Genomic DNA, 22185 nt, shown 5'->3' with positions numbered 1-22185 from the left:
TTGGAAATAACTTCTGTTTCTGTGGGATGAAATGAAGTATATATATTTCTATTGCTTCTGATACATGTCCTTCACAGCAGAATTCCAGCCAAACCTCAAGCGGCATAGATGCATTAGCTCCATTAAAGTCAATGGAAGTTCACTTAATCACATCACCTGAGAATCTGGCCTATAGCCCGTAACAAGACAATCCTTTGGAGGGTAATAATATTTTATGCTTTCATCAATCACTCTCCTAGGCCTGTAGCTATTTGTGGCAGACTCAAAAATGTCATATAATAAAAAAGGCTGGTTGTGACTATTTCTTCCAGAAAGTCCAGGAACCTTTTTTCAGTAATAAAATATTTATATTTATTTTAAGCATTCTGATGACAAAACAATTTCAAAAGAGCATTTATATTCTTTAAGGCTTTAAGGCTCCAAGCTGTTACACTGTTTTCCTCTGTTTTGTCTGTCTGTATAGGACACATGTCAACAACCACGACGATAATAGATGGTAAGAACGGCTCCGTTCCTTTGTCATCCATGAAAGTGGGCAAGAAGTCAGTGACAGAAGACTTTGTGAACACGTTCAGCTCTCCAGCAGCATGGCTTCTTGTTGTTGCTCTGATTGTTACCTGGTCAGCAGTAGCTATTGTAATGTTTGACTTGGTGGATTACAAAGATTTAGCAGGTAAAACTTAGCATATTCTGTTTGACACCTTGTGTATTCAAATTTAAAAATGTATTAAGCAGCATCTATTACACAAATATGCCAGTGTCTCACCTCCTTGGGGACAGCATAGTGTCTCTGCTGAGTTTACCAAGAGAGAAGATACTGTGAGAAGTGTCAGAACACATTAGTTTACACCACATGCACCTTTATAATTTGAGTCTCTCCATTTTGCAGCCCACCCTCATCCTGGAAAATGAATATGTTGACAGTAACATAAAATATATAAGAGCATGTAAGGTCAGATTTCTGTTTTCCAATTTCTATATTATTTTTTCCTGGAAAATATTAAATTAATATTATTCATATTTTCAGAAATATAGTCTTTAATAGTTGCCTTGAGTATTCTGATATTTGCTTGCACAGTTCAGTGATCAGAAAAATGTAGAAGAACATGCTAACCCTAAAACTGATCTTCAAAAACCATAACTCAGAGGACCAGATTCTTAATATTAGCTAAAACACACCCTTGTCTTCAATAATCTAGCCTAGTTTTAAGACTTGGATAGACAAATGAACAAGATCAAGCTTTAGGGTAAACATAAACATGATTGATTACATATATATTGATTACAGGGGACAAAGATGAAAATGAAGCAGGTGGTAGAAGGACTGTCCTTCTAATTGAGGAACAGAAAAAAAAAAAGAGCAGCAAATAGAAAGAAATAGAATACTTATGCCTTTTATTGCCAATGATAAAAAATGGAAAACAAATCAACTACCTATGTTTGCAAAGGGTATGTAGCGTTCACAAAGCCTTCAGTAGTAAAACCTTTGTGAGGCTAACAGCCATTAACACTTGGGAAACATGTATGTGAACCAGAAAACAAATTATTAGGGTCCTTGTCTTCCTCAAATGAGAACTCCAGCTCTAAAGTGATCGCATCTGTCACAATAATTAACTAGGAATTGAAATTCGGACTTCAGACTTTTAATTCAAAAGAAACTGAGCTGATGTTTTGGAGTAAATTTCCTGGACTTTATTAGTTTACTGATAAATTCATAGATTTTTTTTATCCTGCTATATATCAATATCGACTTCAAGATTTACTTAGAAAGCTTTTGAAACAAATATAGATCTTGAAAGAGACCAACAAATCCTGGATCAATAGATGTCACAGAGCTTCAAATGTGGAGAAAATGTACCACAAAACTTTCTCAAAATTTCTTTTCATCTGTCTTTGTTTTTAGAAGGACATCTCTGGAGTACCAGGAAAATATAAAGTTATTTTTGAGACATCTTTACAAAATAAGCATCAGATTTTAGTTTGGACACCAAACTCTTGATGCTACAACAGAGAGACAAGCCAAGAAAGAAATTCTCATATTCAACTTTAGTTTTCCATATTAAATATTAATCAGCCAATCAATCAGTCAAGCAGTTAATCAAGTTCTTAATAAGTTTTCAATGAACAGTCAAGAATCAGGGCATAACTCAGACTAAACTCTAAAACTCAGAAATTTCTGAACTTGCTCAGGTCACACTTGCTCAATAAAAAAGGGTAATGCTAAGCAATAAGAATTTGTATCTGTACCAGAGTCTGAAGGAATCTTCTGAAGCAGATGGAATTCTGTTCACATTGTACTGGTTAAATGAACTTAAATCTCACAAGTGTTGATGGAAACTGCCATTTTCAGACCAGGATGTAGAAATAAAGCAATGTTAAATTTAATCTGCAGGGTGAGTTTTTGTTTTGTAAAGGTTTCAGAGATACTTCAGTATTTAGAGTTCATGAGTTTGTTTCTTTTCCTTCCCAGCAATATTTCTGTTCCTAAGTGATTAATTAAGCCAGCATTCAAATCAGATCTTGATGGTCAAATATTAAGAGACAGAACTGCTGTACTTCTTTAGACCAGGATTTTTTAGACTGTTTTATGTATTTACATACATATAAGATTAGTTGCATAGCTGTTATCACAACCCTTAAGTTTCCACTCCTGATTTCTTACTGGTTTTTTGAGTTAAACCCAGTGATTTGTAAAAATACCATGGAAATAGCTGAAGATTGTACATAGAATCACATAGCTGGCATTATTGATACAAGAATGATTTTCACTTTGGACAGTTTGCCTACAGTGGAAGCAATGCTTCCTTTTCATATAGAAAGTAGAATTTGAGGCATATTTCTAAGTGGCTCCTTAAATCTAAAACCCAGTAATTTTTTTTTCTTGGGTTTGATATTGCTCTTTGAAAAAACAGACCTACATAAAAAGAGTAAATAGTTATATTCGGGACTATAAATTTAGTTTTGCAAGCAAGATTAAAATTAATTTCCTAGTTTTCAAATGCAAATGAAAGATGCCAAAAAATTATATTCAACTGTGTGCTTTTTAAATCCATAAATCACAGAAAAAAACAGTGTATTTCTCCTCAAAGAACACTTGCCTTTCATAAGCCAGTGCTTCCAATCTCTTTCCTGTTTCTCTACCTGAAGTTCCATGAGGTTCATGCTCAGAAATTATGCAGAGCATATGAATGAGGCAGGCTGAGAGAGCTGAACTCAGCCTAGAGGAGACAGGAGGGTGACCGAGGAGCAGCCTGCTGATTTTTGAAGGGCAGTTAAAGAGCTGACAGAGGATTCTGCTCTGGGGCCTCCCACAGGGATGTCCACTGTGTTTCTGTGCCAGAAATGACCGTCTCCATGGCAGAGCTGTAGCAGTGACTGTGCCACGCAGGAGGGAGCGCAGCAGAAAGCGGGAGCAGGCTGACCTGGTACACCAGTCAGGGAACTGTGTGGCTGAGGAATAGACATGGATTTTTGTCCCCCTGATTGCACTACAGAGCTGCTAACCTCTGGAAAATACAGGAAGTGCAATGCCCTGGATTATGAGTTGCCTAGAGTACACAGGGATTCATGGAGCTCAGTAAAAACACTACACGTGACCTGAGAAGGAAGTACTTTAAACTCGAACCTGAGCTTTCTTTTCCTTCAATAATTAATAATTTTGCTCTCATTTGCCTGAAAGGCAAATAATTCCAAAAATACATAAATTATCAGTATATGTATTTTAGCTCTTATATATTTTTTTAATTTATCAGTATGAACTTCACACAAGCCTCTGCGATCCCTTAGGTTTTGCTTCTTGATTGCTATGGTTTCACATCCTTTTAACAGTAAATTATCAATTTGTGAAATTTTGGACAATTTATATAAGATGGTATTTGTCCTGGAATGATATGAAAAAGACATGTTTAGGTTCACGCTAAAGTAGATGTGGTAAATTGCTTTTTGCTGGCCCTCTTTATTCAGCATTTGTAAAGTAGCTTATGGAACTGAGGGAGGCTGAGGGAGGTTAACACTTAGGGTTTCTATAAGTGAAGTTAGATAACATGAATTCAAGATCTGGACACAGCAAGATTTAATATACAGTTTTGTGTAATTTTACACATCCAGTACGTGATGGCTGTAAATTCTATAGCACTCTGTCTTATTGAGGAGGTGCTGGTTGTGACATAAAATATACCAGGGGGGCCCTGTGTCACAGTTTGCATGTGTGAAGCTTTGCTTCCTGGGTGGTTATGTGTCAGTTTGTTCAGAAGTTAGGACAGGGATAGGATCTACAAATCAGTTTTAGCTTTAGCAGTGGATTTCAAGGAAGGTATGAGACAAAAATTAGATCTGTACTGAAATTTTCAACCCTGTTCTATCTACCCAGAAGAAGGAAATTAAATTTTGCAGTGTTGTGCTTTAGTGTATTATGCTCATTCCTTTGAGGAATCAAATGAAAGCTTGCATTCCTATCATGCTGTATTGTACAACTGTGAACATGACTGAAATATTTCTAAGGTGCTATGAAGGTGACATGCATTACAAAAGCTTGAGAGAAGAAACTACAAATCTCATGCAGTATGCAGTGTGTACAAATATAGAATAAGTAGAATACCACATTGAAGAATCTCATATATTTTCAATATTTTCAGAAATGAAGAAAAAAGTTAATTTTGGCTTTATGTGTGCTTTGCAACAGTTCATTACTTCCATGCGTTGTGTTAGAAAACACACCTTTTTAACAGGCTTCATAATTCATGAATGTATTTCATGCATTTCTTGTACACATAACTGGATTATACATTTTAATTGGTAAATGCAACTCAATAATTTAAGATTATTTTAGTCCATAAGACTGGTTGCCCAGGAATCTATATTTGTTAATGGGCTAATAGAGCATTCAAAATTCCCTGCCATCTCTGGGACCAATTACAGCTAATTAACATCCCCCTAATTTCAGATCCAGAATGCTCAATATTCAGAGTAAATTGACAGTGATTTAGCCAGTCACCTAAAGGCCATACTAAATCAAACCTAATGAAGCCTCACCAAATCTATGAAACCCAAAATTACCTACAGAATAATATAGGTGAAAACATAGAAAACACACACAGACACACTTGGCAGAATGAGCTTGCTAAGTTGTTTTGATAAGTAAAAAAAACCAAAACATGGGTACTCTTTGTTGGGGCTAATTTGTTTTGCTCAAATAAAGAGGCTTTTTAGAGACCTGTAGCAAAGGCAGACCTTTTTGGAGGTAATTCCTTTAGCAATGAGGAGTTAACAGTGCATGAAACTCCCATCCAGGCAGATGATTTCTTTCATTATATATCTCTAATCTTTTTAAGTTAATGCAAAACATCTGGCCAAATGTTGTGGGGCTTCCCATAGTAGCTTCTGAATAACAAAGTCTGAAGTCACCATTTCCTTGCCTAAACCTGTGGTCATTTTTATTACTGCCTTGCAATCACAGATGGATTTTTTCTGGCCTTGGGGAGTATATAATTATTATAAGGAATATACACGTACACTTTTCTCTGCAATATCATCTCACTTTAGTCACCTTGTTGGGCTAATGTTTACTTGAAAATTTAGGAACTGCGAAAAGAAGAGTGTAGTTATTTTTGCTCCTGTGTCCTATGACTTTATATACACCAGTTTTTAAACTGAAAATATATTTGCATTTAGTCAGGAAAAAGAATGAACTTCTGTATTAGTTTAAACCACCAGCAAACTTAATGGAACATACAATTTTTTCTCTTTTTCAAACATGGAAAGCCCTTAGACAAACCTCCCACTCTGAAATGTATCAAAACAGTGCTATAGTCTTCTGAAATATATTTTATACCGTATTTATGAATGTAAATTCAAAGCATGATTGAACAGCTTATCTGTTTCAAAGTTCTTAATGAAGTTCTTAATTGAATTATATGACTTCAATTAATGTACCTAAAACCTACAAAACATTTTTTCTCTCTTCCTTGAAAAAATCCTTTCAAGGGATTTAAGTCCAATTCCAGTTTAAAGAAGGGCTGCTCAGATGACATCTGATTTCTCATGTTTCAGTCTGCAGCAGATTTCATAGCTGAGTTATAAACCCCTAGAAAATGAGTTTATACTGAAAAGAGTGACAATCTATGAACTATTGCAGTATTGCAAGTGCTGCTTTCATCCCAAAAGGTCCAGTGTATAAATGATAAATTTTGATAGATTAAACTTTGTGACATTATGCAGTTGAAAATATGAAATTCCAGAGACTGTCTCAATGTATAGGGAAGGATCTAAGAGGAGAATTCATGGTTAAATCTGCTTCATGGGACACAGAGCACAAAGCAAATTTCCAGTGCATAATGGTATCTGTGAAATTTCTAATTTTAAACAAACAAATCAAACCAGTAATTCATTCCGGTAGCAATTGCAGTGAGGCGATTCTTCGGTTATTTGCTGTTGAAGAAATTGAAGTAACTCAACTAGAATCACCTATATGTAATATATTATTTTCAACAATAGAATTTGTTTGTGACTTGTGAAAATACTGTGCTTTGTTTGACCATGTTTTTACCTTGCTGTGATTCACACTGTATTATCTCACACCTACAGCACATTGTTTCTCCATTTAATGAACTCAAATTTCTGCCGCATAACAGCAGCCCCACAGACATTAAACTTCTCTCCTTAAGTGCTTCCTTTAGCCAAGAGACAGCTGAGAATATTCATTATTGCTAATGGTGTTTCTTCATTTTTTTTTGTTGACCTTTCTGGGGTTCATGCTGTTGCCACCAGGTATAGCCCAACATTGCGATGATCCCTGTTTCCCACCTGGTAAAGACCTTCTGCCTGCAGTGTTCTGAAGATGTGTGTGACTGATAACAAAGCATGGGCATGAGCAGAGGCCAGCACAGGGCAGCACTGCTTCTCAGCTAACCCCAACTCCGCTGGGCTGGGGCTTGCAGCAGCCTGGTCCTCATTTTCTCGTCATGCTTGAAGTAGATCTGACAGCTAAAACATGCCCCCAGCCAGGAGAGTCCCAGGAAATGGTGTCAAGCTGAGGTACTAATTTTACACTTTTAGTGCCCTTTAAAGGGCATTACAGATACCCTGACAGATCCAAAGATCTGTGTTCTTAGTCAGAGAACTGAACCCATAGAATGGGAAAAAATAAAGCTACAAATTATTTTAGATCTGTTTCAGAAAGCACCAACTAATGAAGATCTGAATCAAAACCTTCCAGCTATTATCAAATCAAGTCATATAAACTACAATTAAAGCCCATCCTAAACATACACTCCTATCCACATGTAGGGCTATGTCAAATGGACCTGAAATTACTCACTTACTTTGTGAGAGTTTGTGAATTTCTTTCTAAATTTTGCCAAGTAAATTCCAGTTATAACTGCTTTTTTCTTCCCTTTCAGGTGAGGTTTCCTCTATGAACTTGACCTCAATATAATTATCTAAGGTTGATATTAGAAAGAGACAGATACAGGCTGTAGTCTTAATATTTACAATATATGTACTTATTAAATGGAAATTACTGAGGAAGCTGACTCAGCACTTTTGGACAGTTTTTATATCTAATACAATTAAAAAATTCAGTTAGTATTTTTATACTAATAATTCAGTGGTACCCACCAGAGTTTTACCTGTTTATGGCTTAGAGCTATAAGCTTGACAAAACTGTGAGTCCATGAAACAGAAACATATGACCTAAGGACAGTTATGCTGATAAACTGGGACATTACTAATAGGAGACTGTGTATATTGAGTTCAGTATCTTAGATGCTACTTTTTAAAAGATCACAGAGTAGAAAGAATGAAACTTAAAAATATATAAAATTTCAAATTGAAATATAGTTCTCTATATTTATAATAGAATATTTTACCAGGAATGAAATATGTTTTATTACCAAAAGCTAGTGTTTGGCTTTTGTATTTTATCAAACACAACAGACATTCTCTGTCTTCATCAGCTGTACCTTGTCAGTGTCAATGAAGTAGTTTATATCTCACAGATCAATCTTTGCACCAGATAATTACCATCACTTGTAACTTAATTGCATTCCATTCACCGGAGTCAAAATATGTAATTGATGTAAATCCAAAAATTATTAACTAATTTGCTGTGATTCATTAAAAAAAAAAAAAGGCCACCTTAACACAGGTTGAACTCTGAGTATACATTTAACCATTTGACAGGCAAAAAAGATTGATAGGAAACTGCATTTCTCACAGAGTTACTAAGACTCGAATGAAGACTGAAGTGATTTGCACAGATAATCAATTAGTCACTTTTTGTTGTGCACTTCGCAGGAATAAATGACACAGACTATTATACATAACCAAATTTGCTTGAGAGGCTACAGCTAATCATACCATGTGATTACTCAATTCTTGTTTCCAAACATCACTTTTAAAGTACCCATTATCAGTCCTGATGAAAAAAAAGGGGTTTTCTGTTCAAAAATTCTTTGTCATGTTATGAAAATTTCCTTCTATCTTCTTGTTAATGCCAATTGCAGGACTTGAGAACTTTGTCAGTGCCTGGTTTCAAGGAGCTGTGTTAAGTGTGGGTTATTAATTACCATTAAGGTTAAAATTTGATTTTAAAATAATTTGGAAGTAAGATTTTGAGCCAGAGAGACTTCAGAAATGAGGAAATTAATTGCTCAGGACTGTTGTTCTCACATTTTTAATCAAATTACTGTTTCTCTACCACTAATGCTAGAGAGCTACAAAGAACTGTGGCACTTTATGTGCTGTTTCAAATTACATGGGAATTTTTTAGAAGTACCTACAACATATCTGATGCTATTTCTTAGATAATTAGTTTAAATATATTTGCATATATTTACTATGGAAAATCCAAATAATCTTCCAGATACCTCCAATAGCTAACAAACATTCTCCAATCAAATTCAATTGAGTTGTCCTAGGATAAGATTTCTTTGAAATCTTAGTAGTATACAAATTCCTTCTATTTGATTGAAATTCTTCCTCTGTCAGCTTTAACTCTTCCAAATTTCATCATTTTCCAGAAGGTTCTGGAATTCTGATGTTTCCTCTGAAAACAAAACAACAAAACTGTTACTATGCCCACTAGTGAACATGCCAGCACAAGAAAGAGGAATTTTTACTGATCTGAAAAACATCTTTTATACTGTAGCAAGTAATAAAATACTTTGACAAACAAAACATTCTAGCAATGCATTTTTGTGGAATCAGTGGTGTTCTGGAACATAAGTAATTTATCAAGGGGAATAGTTGTATAGTCCTGGCGTTAATTATGAATGTAAAGTTACAAATCTAGGTGCTTAGCCAAAGTGTGCAATAACAAGAAGGATTTAAATGTGAAACAACATCACTAGCAGGATCCATGTCACATATCTCAGTAATAGGAAAATAAGGTGATGCGTCCATGCTAATTTTTAAGACTTCTTTTCTAGTCAATGGAAAGGAGTGGGTATCTTTGGAAATTGATTCATGTAACCCTAAAACAGATTTCAGAGGAAAGAGAGACACTTGTCTTCTGAAGGTCACAATATGTCTTTCTGCACTGGCTTTTGAGGGAGTTTAGGAACACCAGGAATTAAGTATCCTTTCAGGTATATTTCACTAAATAGGATAATCTGAATTTAAACTGTGATTAAAGGTAATTATGTAGTGTCAACTAAATTCTTCAATATTAATTGTATGATTCTGAGCTTTACCTCCTCAGTAACCATTTACTTTGTTTCCTCTCCTTCAACAGGCATTTATAAATTGTTTACTATTTTATCTAAGACTTAAAAGTTGGCTCAATGTCTATTTAAAAGTTAAACAAAAGCTTAAACTTCACAAGTCTATATCTATCCGAGAAATATTCTGAGAAATAGCCTCTTTACAATTTAAATGCAAAATCCTGCCTCCTCTGCTTCCAGAGCAATGGATTTTATGTGATATATGATGTATCAATTTCAGTTTAGATCAATTATATTAATCTAAAATAATATTAATTATAGCTATAGATTAGTTACAAATTCGATATTACACATCATATGTTAGAAAAATAAATATATTGTGAGCTTACTTTTAAAATAATTAGTCTCCTATGAAATGAGAATTTGGATGGAAGATTGCTAATCCAGTCAAATATGTTGACTACAAGATGATTGCAAAAAATCTCGTCACGTTTTCAATTGCTGGACATCTCTAAATTTAAAAATATGAAGCTCAAACTTTGTTATGAAAATCTGCATTCTTTCAGCTTCACTCTTGAAGTAAGAGTACACAAATCTTCTGGAAATTATTGTCTTTCTTTGCATGTGTGTGAGGTACATTGAATCTTTCTCTGTACTTGTTAACACCAGAATTTTTTCATTTCCTTTGTATTTCATTCTACTAGGGACCTTGTAGCACCTGGTACTGTCAAAATTGTTGGGAGAACTAAAAGCATGGATTTAATCAGTCTTAATTTTCACTTCAGCATTACTTGATGTGGTGTTCTTAAGAATTCTAGAACACATCCTTACTATTAGCACTACTCTTAAAAATGTTGGAAATACAATTTAAACAGAAGATCAGTGCACAAAGACAGAATTGTTCAGGTTCATGCCACTTGCATCAGATCACAAGTGAGCTCACAGTATCTGTTTAATACAAAATTTCATTTTGCAAATACCAATAAAATGTCCTCTACATAGCATCAAACTGATTTTTCAAAACTTTCTATGTTAAACAGGATTTGCAACTTGCACCTGTTAGCATAGGCATGACTGGACACACAATTTTGCCTCTGGACACTTATAATTTCTAATCCCTTTTCATAGTGTGGTATGAAGATGTTATGAATTAAAGACCAGGATATGATGTTGAAGACTGATTCATCAGCAAAGATGGCTTGCCTTGGGGTGGTTGGAATAATTTCCTCTGCTCTCGATCTTGCACTTCTCTGAGCATTTCCCTTGCCTGCCCAGGGGGGACAGCTCTGCTTCCTGTGAAGCAGAAGCAGTTTTTGAGCTACTAGTTGACAGACCAGTTAATTAAAATAAATTGATACCAATTCTTGTTTAGTTTATAGCTGTAGTCCTTGCAGCTGTAAAAAACTGTGGCTGCAAAAGTAACTGAGCCCTTCCTAAGCAACCAGTGGGTAAAAGGAGGGTGGATAGCCACACTGAGAATAAAGGCAGCTGTCCAAAGTTAAACCATCCCTGCTTGTGAATCAAAATCTTGATTATGCCAAGATACCTCTGGTCATGTCCATTCTATTAGTCCACTTTAACTCCTTAGCACCTCTAGATTAAAGTGTAAATAGCATCAGGGGTCCGGTCATAAATTTACTTTTTAAGAGCCTAAGTATAGGTATTCTTTCTCCTGGTTAACGCTTGAGAAGACAATTTCTGGCAAATCACTTGAAAAAATTAAATCTCTACATCTCAATGCATGAAGACAATGCAAATAACTGTCATGCTAAACAAAGTAAATATTTGCTGGTTTACTACTCAATCTTTCTGAATAAAATAATGTGCACGATAGTGCACCAAATGAATTTCTTTATAACTCTGTCATTGCATCATGTCATACCTTTAATTTATTTGATGTGTCTGATTGTTCAGCAGCACATACCTGTATAATACAATTTTCACAAAATATGAACTATAATATTTCTTTGGTCTGCATTATCAACAAGCAGATGCAAACCAATAGAAAGTCAGCCTGGTCTCTTGTGTTTCAGAATAATTAATTAGAAATAAAATGAACATGAATAGTGATGCATTTATATTTCAAATAAAGCTACATCTAAGTTTTGTTACAGCACTTTAAGAAAATACTTAATAAGCACTTTTCCTACTGCTGTCACTGAAAAAGTTCCTTTAAGCCTGCACCTTGCATGATTTTTAGCCTGCAAGTCCATGTGAGACGGCTTTTCATTTTGGCTTGTGAGTCAGAACACTGCAATCAGAAGTAGTTCTGAATAGATTTGTCTTTAGCTTCCTACTAAAATCTTTACCTACAGAAAGACAAGAGAGGTATGGTTCTCACCTTGATAATGTTAAATTCAGGGTACATATCTCTATCGAAACTCCTGGGAGCAAGACTAGGCCAGAAGCTCAAATCACATTTGAAGTCTACCTTCAGTTGCTTATATTTGTGGAAAAGCTTTGCACAGACCAGGAAATGACTCAGTCTGCAGTTTCAAGTACAATGGGCAGTAACATGGACTGAATGAGGGTTTTCCCTCTTCCTAAGCAATGTTTGGTACACAGTTCAAGAAAATAGAAAATTGCTGCACAGAATGGTCAGAATTCTGTCAGAGATGGGAAAGTCCCTCTGAAGTAGTGGGTCAGGTATGGAGAAATATGGTGAAGTCCCAATTGGAAAAGCCTTTAAGGGAGTACTAGTATTAGCCACTGATGGCTGCGCTGCCTGAGTGTGGATCCAGTGTGGAGCAGAAGTCTCACTTCCATCAGAGGTTCCAGGAACGTGACAGACATGAGATTGCACAGCTTCCTTGTTTCCCAAGCTGTTTGCCTACAGGGGCAGTAAGACCAGAACAAGCTAAGTATGCACTTGTGCACAAGTGTACACGAAAGAAATTCTAGAAAAGTTGTGAGAGAAAAACCAGAATCACAGGAGTATGAGTTTGAAAGTAGCGGTCTCTGTGCCACGATTTGCATTTATTTATTTTGTGTTTATTCTGAGCTCAGGTTAATTTTGGTCTGAGTACGCACAGCTTTCTTCTTCCCCTCCTGTATGTGTGGTCTATGACAATGATGTGACCTGTCTGTGTAGCTAACCCAAGGCTCACCAATTTCTTCAGCCAGGACTTATATAAAGGAAGGAGCTCAGTGGGGAGATGGAACATAATTGGGACTGAATCCTAGATGGGCATCAAGAGGCAGGGGATCTGAGATTAAAAACTGGGCTGAAATGAAGCAATTATCTAAGATGAAGAATATTAGAATGAAATCCATACTCATATTTTGCCCAGCCAAGCCCCAGAAGGAGAGCCAGAACTTGGAGTACAACATCAAACCAAATTGTACATTGGGTCCTTAATCACTCTGTGAACAAGTGCAATAAGATACAGTTTATACCAGCCTTCCACAGGAAGGAGAGCTGTCCTCAAATGCTTGAATAATAAAAATTAACATTCACAATCCTTGTTTCTGCTAAAAGAGGTAGTATAATAAGTCCTGTATAAAATGAAGATGAACTTTTACTACTGAAGGAGTTGTTTGGTTTGGGTTCTTTTTTCAAATCGCTTTTGTTTTAAACTCTGCACTCAGGAAGATCTGTTCACAAGCTCAGCACAGAACCACTGAGAATCATTCATGAGACACTGGAAGAGTCTTCTGATTGGATTTATGGCTTTTTTTCTTTACTGTCTGACATCGTATGGAGTGATGATGATGACAGTGATGAAGGTATTTGTAATGTAAAGACTTCTGTAACTGCTCTAACTGCTTTTTTACACGCATTAAAACGGCTTACTCAGCTTTTAACATCACAGACAAGAAGGTCAAACAAAAATGAAAAGTGAACATTGTTGCTAATAAAGCATCCACTGGCTATTTTAATCAGTAAATTGGTCTCTTTGTTAGCTTTCATCTCATGTTTAATGTACTATTACAGAAAAGCTGTCAGAATTAAATATGACCATTAGTACATCTTGAAGAAAAGAACACTAATTTATATACGACTTCAAAGCCACAACCAAAATATGCATCAGGATATTGCTTCGGAGAATGGAAATGACTGTTTTCTTTTAATCAGCAAGAATCTAAAGAACCCTGGAAAATATTCAAGATACATCAAGAAATTTAGAACTTTTTTCAATCTGACATATTGATAATGGGGCAATATATTGAAATGGAAAAAGAATATAACATTTCAACTGAACTTATGGGATTTTGGATGGCATATTGCAAATAATTCAGTTTACTAGAAATTATTTTGCCATTGTGGTACCATTCTTCATTACATAATCAGATAAAAAAAAGTAAATTACTAATATTTTTATTTTGGAAATAACTCTCTTTCTGTTAATAAAAAACCAAAACTAAACCAAAACAAAAAAATAAAACCGAGTTCCCCAGTATGAGCAGAGACTGCTCACAGTCAGTAGTGGATCATCATGTCACATCATATTGGTCATTCTGACAAGTGATTAGTGTAGGAGTGACATCTTCATTTCATGGTAGTTTATTTTACATTCCATTTGGCTACACCAGAATATAATTAAAAAGTGACATGTACTGAAACTGACTTCTACCCATTTATTCAGAAACCTGAGATATTACCAAGTGTTTACCTTTTAAATGTGTGCATGAGCTTTTTATATTAACATCCTATATGAATGCTAATAGATAGGCTGCTACACGTGGGTCTGTGAATTGGGCATCCTATTCTGAGATATGATTTATAACTTGCAGAAAGCCAGTCTCTCCTAAGGCTGACAAACAGAAAAGATGAAAAATAGACAGCTTTGTAAAATTTGATCAGTGTGTATTTTTAGGGTTTCATAGCTCCCAAAGCACGTGCAAACTTTCAAATGCTCAAGTGTCTAAGTGTTAATGGCAGTAGGAAAAGTCATGAAATACCTGACAGACAAAAATTCAAGATCTGATGTTTACTAGATTTGGAAACCTTAGCTCTGGCAGTGTTTTGCCCAAGTGGAATTTCATCATCAACCAGGAGTGTGAATAGGCAGCAAGGTGTCTTACTGCACTATATCATAAAAATTAAGCGCTTTCAGCACCCTGCCCACTCTGTGCTGTAGTCAGTGCAGCTGAGGCTGCACCCAGGCCAGTCATTTGGGATCACTCCTTCCAATTCCAAGTCCTACATGGAGGTGCAGTAACATATTGCAGCAATCAAATGCTTATGGTTACACTGAAATGGATTCTTTTTTGCCTTGGCCATTGCTAGATTTACAATCTTGCTTAGTTTCATATATACTTTATTTGGAATTTAAAAAGAGCCAGTGAGCCTTTCCTTAAAATGTGGAAACATGCATAAAGTAAATTTTTAATTGTAGTCACAAGTTAATATTCAGAAGCATGAATAGAGATTTGGATATTTCCTTAGTTACTACTGCACCTTGAATTTATCTACCCAAAACTCTATGGCAATTTTGATTTTTAATGAAAAATCCAAAATCTCAGAATTGATGCTTGTTATTTAGCATATAAAGAAGAAAAAATATTTTTTGAAATAAAATGAGCCGACATGAAAGAAGGTGCTGTTTTTTGGTTTTGATTTGTTTTGTGAGTTGTTTTTGCTTTGGTTTGGTTTGGGTTTTGTTGGGTTGTGATTTTTTTTAATCTTTTCTCTGATACCTGTTTTTTTCTCTTGGTTTAGGTGAAGTGGAACCTTCCCTGAAAAAAGGTTGGTCAGTTGCTTGATAATAGAGGGAAAATATTTAGTAACCTTTTTAAGAATTGATTGTATATCTGTGATATAAATTCTGACAATAGTTACATGGCAGTCTACTAGCCTTTTCAGTGGTGCTCTAGCAAACCTCTTTAATGTAAAACACAAATAATAATATTTACTGAGCTGTTTGTTGTAAGAATTTGTAAGAATTCTTTACTATTTCATTATTAACTTACTATTTCATTACTCTTTATTATTTAATTATTACAGAAAATCTGAAAAAAAAATATAAAAATAGAATTACAGAAATGTTATTTATGTCCTTGCCATGCTTGTGGGACTTCTCTTAATGCAAAGGAATTATATGTATGTCTGTAGAGAAATAAAGTTCAGGAATAATAATATGGAAAGTATGTTTAGTGAGAAATAATGATGAGGTACTGTCAAGCATTTTACCTGAAGCCAACACAGGCCCCTAAAGAAAGGACTGCATCCTAGTCTTCTGAAAAAATTACTTAGTTATCATCGAATTTTTAAAGCAGACAAGTGAAGGAAGTAGGATTTATATTATAATCTTTATGGATATTGAAATTGTTTTGCTGAAACATAAAACTTATATCCAACTCCTATTAAATCAAAATGCAAATGTATTAGAAGGCTGGAATTACTGATGATAGAATGTAAATCTTTTCAAAACTAGGGCATGTTTTTTCTCCATATTTAGCATAGCTGAAGAATAGTAGGATGTGTAAGCTGCCCTATGTGAACTGAATTCGGAATCCATCAACTTCTCAAGGGGTAAATGCCCATATTGATGAATCCAACACCCCAGTTGCTTCTGGGATTACAATCCAGTTTTCTCTGAAGTTAAATGGAACTGGATCAGGCTTCTATTTAATGAAATAATCTGTCAATCTCAATCTGTAATCCAATTAATTAAAAGGCTTGAAGACCAGGAGCAGTTATCTTTCTATTGACGACTCCTCATGTTGGGAAAACTTACAGACAGTGTAGGAAAATGGTCTCTCTTTTTACTTCATCTGTAAGAACTGTAACACCTTCAGCCTTGTGTCTTTTCCCATAGAGACAGGTGCATTTTTAATTTTACAGAAGGTGCACAGAGCTGTAGCACATTGTTGGCAAGGATGTCCATGGGTAGAATGTGTCTTCTCACCACGGGCCAGTGCAGGGGCCAGGCTGAAAGTGCTGTTACTTCATGGCTAGGAAGGCATAATCCATAAAAACACTATGGACAGCACCATGCTCAGCATTGCAATCCCTTCTCTGGAAATCAGTGATATAGGCCTTACCCATTGTACTGGGGCAGAAAGATGTAGAAACAGAATTCAGAGAAGTGATCCAAATACGCTCAATGCTGTGTAAATTGTAAGCAATTGGAAATTACTGTATGGTTGTTTGGACCCAAAATTGCTCCATCCAAGGAGTTGAGGATCTAACTGCCAGCTGGGAATGTTTTCCTCACTGTTCAAAGCTTCTGGCCCTGGACATAAATCCTGAGAGGGTCTTCTATCTTTGTTATAAAGGTTATGGACAAGAATCTGGTGATTTCTCCTGATCTGGTACCTTACAGGATAATGCAGCCACACAGATGTGAAAAGGCCCAAATTCAAACACGTTTCACCTTCCAGAACAGTAAAACAAATTTTGAGTGGGCTTTTCCACTTCCTGAATGTGTGCTCAAGATTTTCCTTCTGTCTTTTAGAGTACAAGCATTCTCATCCTTGTGTCCCTGCACAACACTTTCTTTTGACTGTGCCTGCTGAAGATAGTGCCCCTTTCTGTCATAAGTATTGCCATTTTCACATAGCAACATCCTCAAATAACTTACCATCCCCAGGTGACTGGAGGTCTCCATTTCATCCTGGCAGCCAGGATCTGGCCTTGTTTGTACTTGATTTTGTCACCTCTTTTACTGAGCTACAGAAATACAATATATGTGGCCTGAAGCCATGAGTCCCTTGCAAATGCCAGTGCAGAGTACTGCACGTGTCTCCTCAGTGACCGACACCTCTCAGCCCCTCAGAGTTATTCCTGTCTCTCTGCAGACTCCTCTTAAAACTGTATAAACATCAAGGAGCTTAATTTCTGGGGTCTAAGGCTAAACAGAAGCTTTCTGAGAGTTCTGTGGTGTAGTGTAGGGAACAGCTTTTCTCCTTAGGCACAGTGAAATTCTCTCCCAGCGCTGAAGGTCATGAGCGCAGAAGGCAGAGCCCTGGGAGGTGAGCTGGGGCTCAGGTGAGCTCCTGCAGGTAGCACTCTCACAATCAACACAATCTGCTCCCCTGAGCACAAGGTGCAGAGCTCTCCAAACAGCTTCTCTCAACTAATTTGTGCTGTCATTTACATGGTCCATAAATAAGACTTCCAGAAGAAAAGCTTTCTAAAACAAAACAAAACAAAACAAGACATGGCATGGGTGATTCTTTCCATGTTGCTGCTGTTAGGGCTGGACCCAAAAGAAGACCATCTATACAAATCTGGAGATTTTTGGATGTCAAAACTTTAGTTTTATTCATAAAACTTTAGTTTTATTCATAAAATTAGAACCAAATATTTTGGTTTGGAGTTTTCTCTACCTACTTGTAAAGGGCCATTTATGCATTAAAATCCCTTCTACTCTGAGCAGCAATTTCATCTATAGCTTTATGAAAGATCCTTCTTTAGGTGACACTGGCATTTCAGCATTCTAAACAAGAAAAAAAATACTAGTGAGATTGTGCACTACACTACTGCTGTCCCCAGAATATGAACAAATTGACATTTTTTCACATTTTTAAGGAAAATCTCTCTCAAATTTCATTCTGGAAATGTGCACTATGGTTGCTGGGCCTGATATTTAAGTGTTTCTATTGGATTTAACTCAAAGTTATTGTGGTATTCATTAATAGAATGAGAAATTTTGAAATATCTCCATGTCTGTTTTTAGTGAATGGACAAGCCTTCACTCTAGCAGCCTTTTTGAATGCTTAAATGTTTGCACAAAATTTACGTTATAATATAATATAGTAACTGAAAAAATGAGATTGCTGATATCACAGTACAATTGTATATTGGAAAAAATTCAAGGGGAGTGGGAAGGACATTGTCTAGCCATGAAAGAGGAAAAGTCTAATCATAATTATGATCCCAAAGAAAGCAAAGATCACTTTCCTAGAGATGTAAATTAAAAGCAAAGATAATAGAAGTACAAGTAATGACAATGGGCTTCCACAGGCAATGGGATTAATATCAGTTTCAGAATCCTTTGAAGATATGAAAATATCTCTCAAGCACCTTTTTTTTATTGCAATTATTTTTGCCAGTCCAAGTCTTATCACTAATATTTATCTTCAATAATTGGAAAAGAATGAACATTTAATATTGTCTGGCAAAGTAGTATTCTTCGGTGGACATGGAGAGATTATGCTGGAGGGGACTTTGCAGTCTTTAACAATAGATATTCTCAACATACAAAAACTATAGGGCATTTTCACAAGTGGAAGACAGCTTTAATTATTTCAGGCTTAATTTGCTTTTAGTTTCATTTTTTTCTATAATAATAATAGCTATGACTAATAATCTTGTTCATTTTTTCAGGGTTAGTTTCACCTTTAGAGACATCCTATTATTTGAGAGCTGCATGCCTGTATGTTTTTACTAGAAATTATTACTATAAAAAAGAAAGTGGAGGGTGTTTTGTTTGTTTGCTTGTTTGTTTTTGTGAGCACTACTGGCCTCAGTTGTGAGTTTGGAAAGGAGTTGACAAAACACAAATTTGGAAATAAAGATGTGCAAATAGTAAAGAGCTACAAACACTTCAACATTGAGAACCGTGCCTAAAAAGGTCTTTATTAAATTGAAAATAATTTTAGTTTCAATAAATACTATTCAATTAAAAAGCAGAGAAAAAAATAAAGCACCATTTTGACAGTTATCCATCTCAGGATTACCGAAAAGTTTTATTATAGGCATAAGATTATTCTTACCAACAATCAAAAGAAATGTTTCCTTCAAGTAGAGATGGATCTTTAATTTTCTGTGAGTTAGTCTATATGTGAGACAGAAAAATATGTTTTTGACTTTTTTCTTAGAAAAATGTGATTTAAAAAATCATAAATTGCAACAAAAAGCCAACACAGACTAGAAATTTCTGTTAAAGGTCACAAGAAATTTTGTAAAAGACAAAAAACTTTTTGGCAAGGCACCTTATCCATCTGTCTTCAGCTCAAATGAGAGTATCATTGCCAGAGTATTAGGCTGGTTATTAATATGCTGAAGACACATCATGCTCTTAAAAGATATGTCAGCTTCTAAGGGGATTGTCAGTTACTGACTCACCCTCAGCAGCTCTGGCCAAGGTGTAGCTCCCCCAGACCTGATGGCAGACACCCACTCCTATTAACCCCTTCTCCACCCCAAGGTTAGGCCAGTCAGAATTTATTCAGCACAATCTATTGGCTTGTTCAGGCCTGGGTATCGATCTGTGCTAACAAACAAAGTGCTCCCAAAAGGAAAGGTTCTCAGACCAGAAAATTTCCTGCATAGTTTTTTGGTGCAGTGATCAAGTAAACAAATATTAGTCCTAAAATTTATCATGTATGTTAGACTGTTTTTAACTATTAAAGTACCTAAGAATGTAGGATTAGACCAGAAGCCCAGCTGACTCGGTGGATGGGACAGAAGTCCTTATTGCTGCCTTAGAGTGACCGGTGCAAATGCCTCAAAAAGTATATCAGAACTATTAAAAATATAGTTATAATTTCCCATACTCCAAGCATTTTCCCCACTGAAAACAGTGTCTGCATGGCTGTAATCCATCTACAACTTCTTGTGAACCCAAGGCTACAGGCAGTTTGGAAATGAGCTAGAGACAATAAATTCAGAATACCAAAAATGCAATCTGAAAACTGTGTTACCAGTGTAGTTGTCATATATGTGTCTTAAAAAATAATTAGACAGTTCCATTCATCCCTAAAGCATATACCTATTTGTACTGAAAATGCCTTCTGAATTCAGTTTCTTTTATGTTGCTGTATGGTAATGTTCACTTCTCTGTTATGAGTTGCTATTAAAGATCTCACTAAAAGGCTTTTGCTGTTTCCCTAGGCTACACTTTACTATAAAGCATTTTGCATACCTTTGTGTAAAATACTCTCTGTGTTAAAAGATGGAAATCATTGATTGGTTCAATTCTCAGATGTTAAAGTGCTTTTCCAGATATGGAGTTTTTTTGCACTTTTCATTTTTGTGGCATCCATTTCTGTTATTAATGTTCTTTTAACAATTTCATCTGGTTTTACTTACATTGATCAGTACAGCAATTGCATATCCACCATAAAATAGCATCTTGTAAAAGAAAGAAAATATTTTCCATATTACACAGATGAAAAAAGGCAATATACCGCAAGGGTACAGGGATGTTCAATTGTACTTCTTTTGCCTTTTGCAGAATATTGATTTGTTTTCAGCTTGAGCTGAAACTTTTCAATCCAAACTTACCAACTACATTTTAAAAGAGAAAGAATTTTGGGCTGCAAGGCTGGTAAGGACCCTGGACAGAAGTGTTAGAAGAGAGATTTGCAGTTGTTGAAGGTATCCTTTTAAATCAGGGAAAACCTTAAGTGAAGATAATGATGCAATCTTTATGGAAATCTTAATTTGTGCCCCAGTAATGGAGCTCTGGGGAGGTTCTCACTCTGAGAGGAGAGGGTGTTAAGCAGATCCCCACTGGCTTGAGTCTGCTGTGCCTGACCTGGAAAATGAACAACTTTCCCAAAACTCAGTTAAAGGCACAGCATCACAACTGGGGGGCTTGCATATTTCTGAGTGAACTCAGATCCCTTCACAGCTACTGCTGTGCCAAGGAGAGGATGTAGCAAATGGAGCCCATGCTCATGACCCACAGAAACTTCTCTCTTCTGCATGCCAAGCCCCTGAAATAAAATCAATTGGATCCAAATGTGATTGAATTTCCCAAGGAATGACTATTTACAGACTAATGCAGTAAGGTAGAATCTACAGGGTTCATGTTTTTGAAATCTTGGTCAAGGAACTCAGTCTGTGATCTCTTTTTATTGTATTTTTAACATCTTTCAAAAACAAAGAGACAAAACCAAAAGACCCAATCAAACAACAATTAAACAGATTTGTATGGAAAAAGATTTCCTTGGTGCTAATCAAGATTAGAGATTTTAGGTATAGTTGTATATATAATTTTGCTCTAAGAGGCCTACAAGCCTTGCATGCATTTTCTTCTTTAGAAAATTACACTCAATTAAATGCAGACTGATAAAATTGGCTATGAAAAATATCATTTACCAGTGGACCAGTAACACCTTGCAGACTGGCATCCATAAGGCAAAGCATGTCAAGAAAATTTCATGTTCCACTGGTTTTGATCATGCGGCTCTATCTCTGATTTGTTTGAGTAAAGAGGTTGTCTGTCTTTTGGTTCTTGATTTTAATCAAAGTACAAATAGCATTCCTTTTTTGATTTTAGAGCCTAAAGGTACAGGACTGTTGTCTGGGAAGGAAAAACACAGCCTTAACATCTTTATATATGTTAAAAATAAAACTTTATGTTAAAATGTATAGGATTGAAAACTTTTAATATCTTCCACTTTCAGTTCTTTCAAAAGCTCAGTCATTAAAATTCCACCGTAAAAATCTGCATATGGTCTTCATGAAGAATGCCAGTCATGCTTACAGGACAATTAGTCAAAGATAATTCGAAGTACCTCCCTCCCTGCAAAAACCTTTCTGATAAGATATTGCTTTTCTGTTTCAAATGGAAACCGTACCAAAATAAAAACAACAACAACAACAACAACAACAACAACAATAATAATA

General features: G+C 35.7%; 1 protein-coding gene across 2 annotated transcripts in view; it reads left to right on the top strand.

Annotated features, from left to right (window-relative positions):
• TRDN (triadin) overlaps positions 1-22185 on the top strand; it is a 79874-nt gene that overhangs the window by 37277 nt on the left and 20412 nt on the right. Inside the window, exons 2-3 of one of the 2 annotated variants that reach the window (XM_077176342.1) lie at positions 464-673; positions 15322-15348. In XM_077176342.1, the coding sequence (XP_077032457.1) occupies positions 469-673; positions 15322-15348 (232 nt within the window). In that variant the 5' untranslated portion in view covers positions 464-468. Of the gene's footprint in view, positions 1-380; positions 674-15321; positions 15349-22185 lie in introns of those variants that run through there. The other variant, XM_077176343.1, reaches the window with a different exon arrangement.

This window comes from Agelaius phoeniceus, chromosome 3, assembly GCF_051311805.1.
Source record: "Agelaius phoeniceus isolate bAgePho1 chromosome 3, bAgePho1.hap1, whole genome shotgun sequence".
In the NCBI taxonomy this organism is placed as follows: Eukaryota; Metazoa; Chordata; class Aves; order Passeriformes; family Icteridae; genus Agelaius; species Agelaius phoeniceus.
This window is presented reverse-complemented; position numbering and strand designations above follow the sequence as displayed.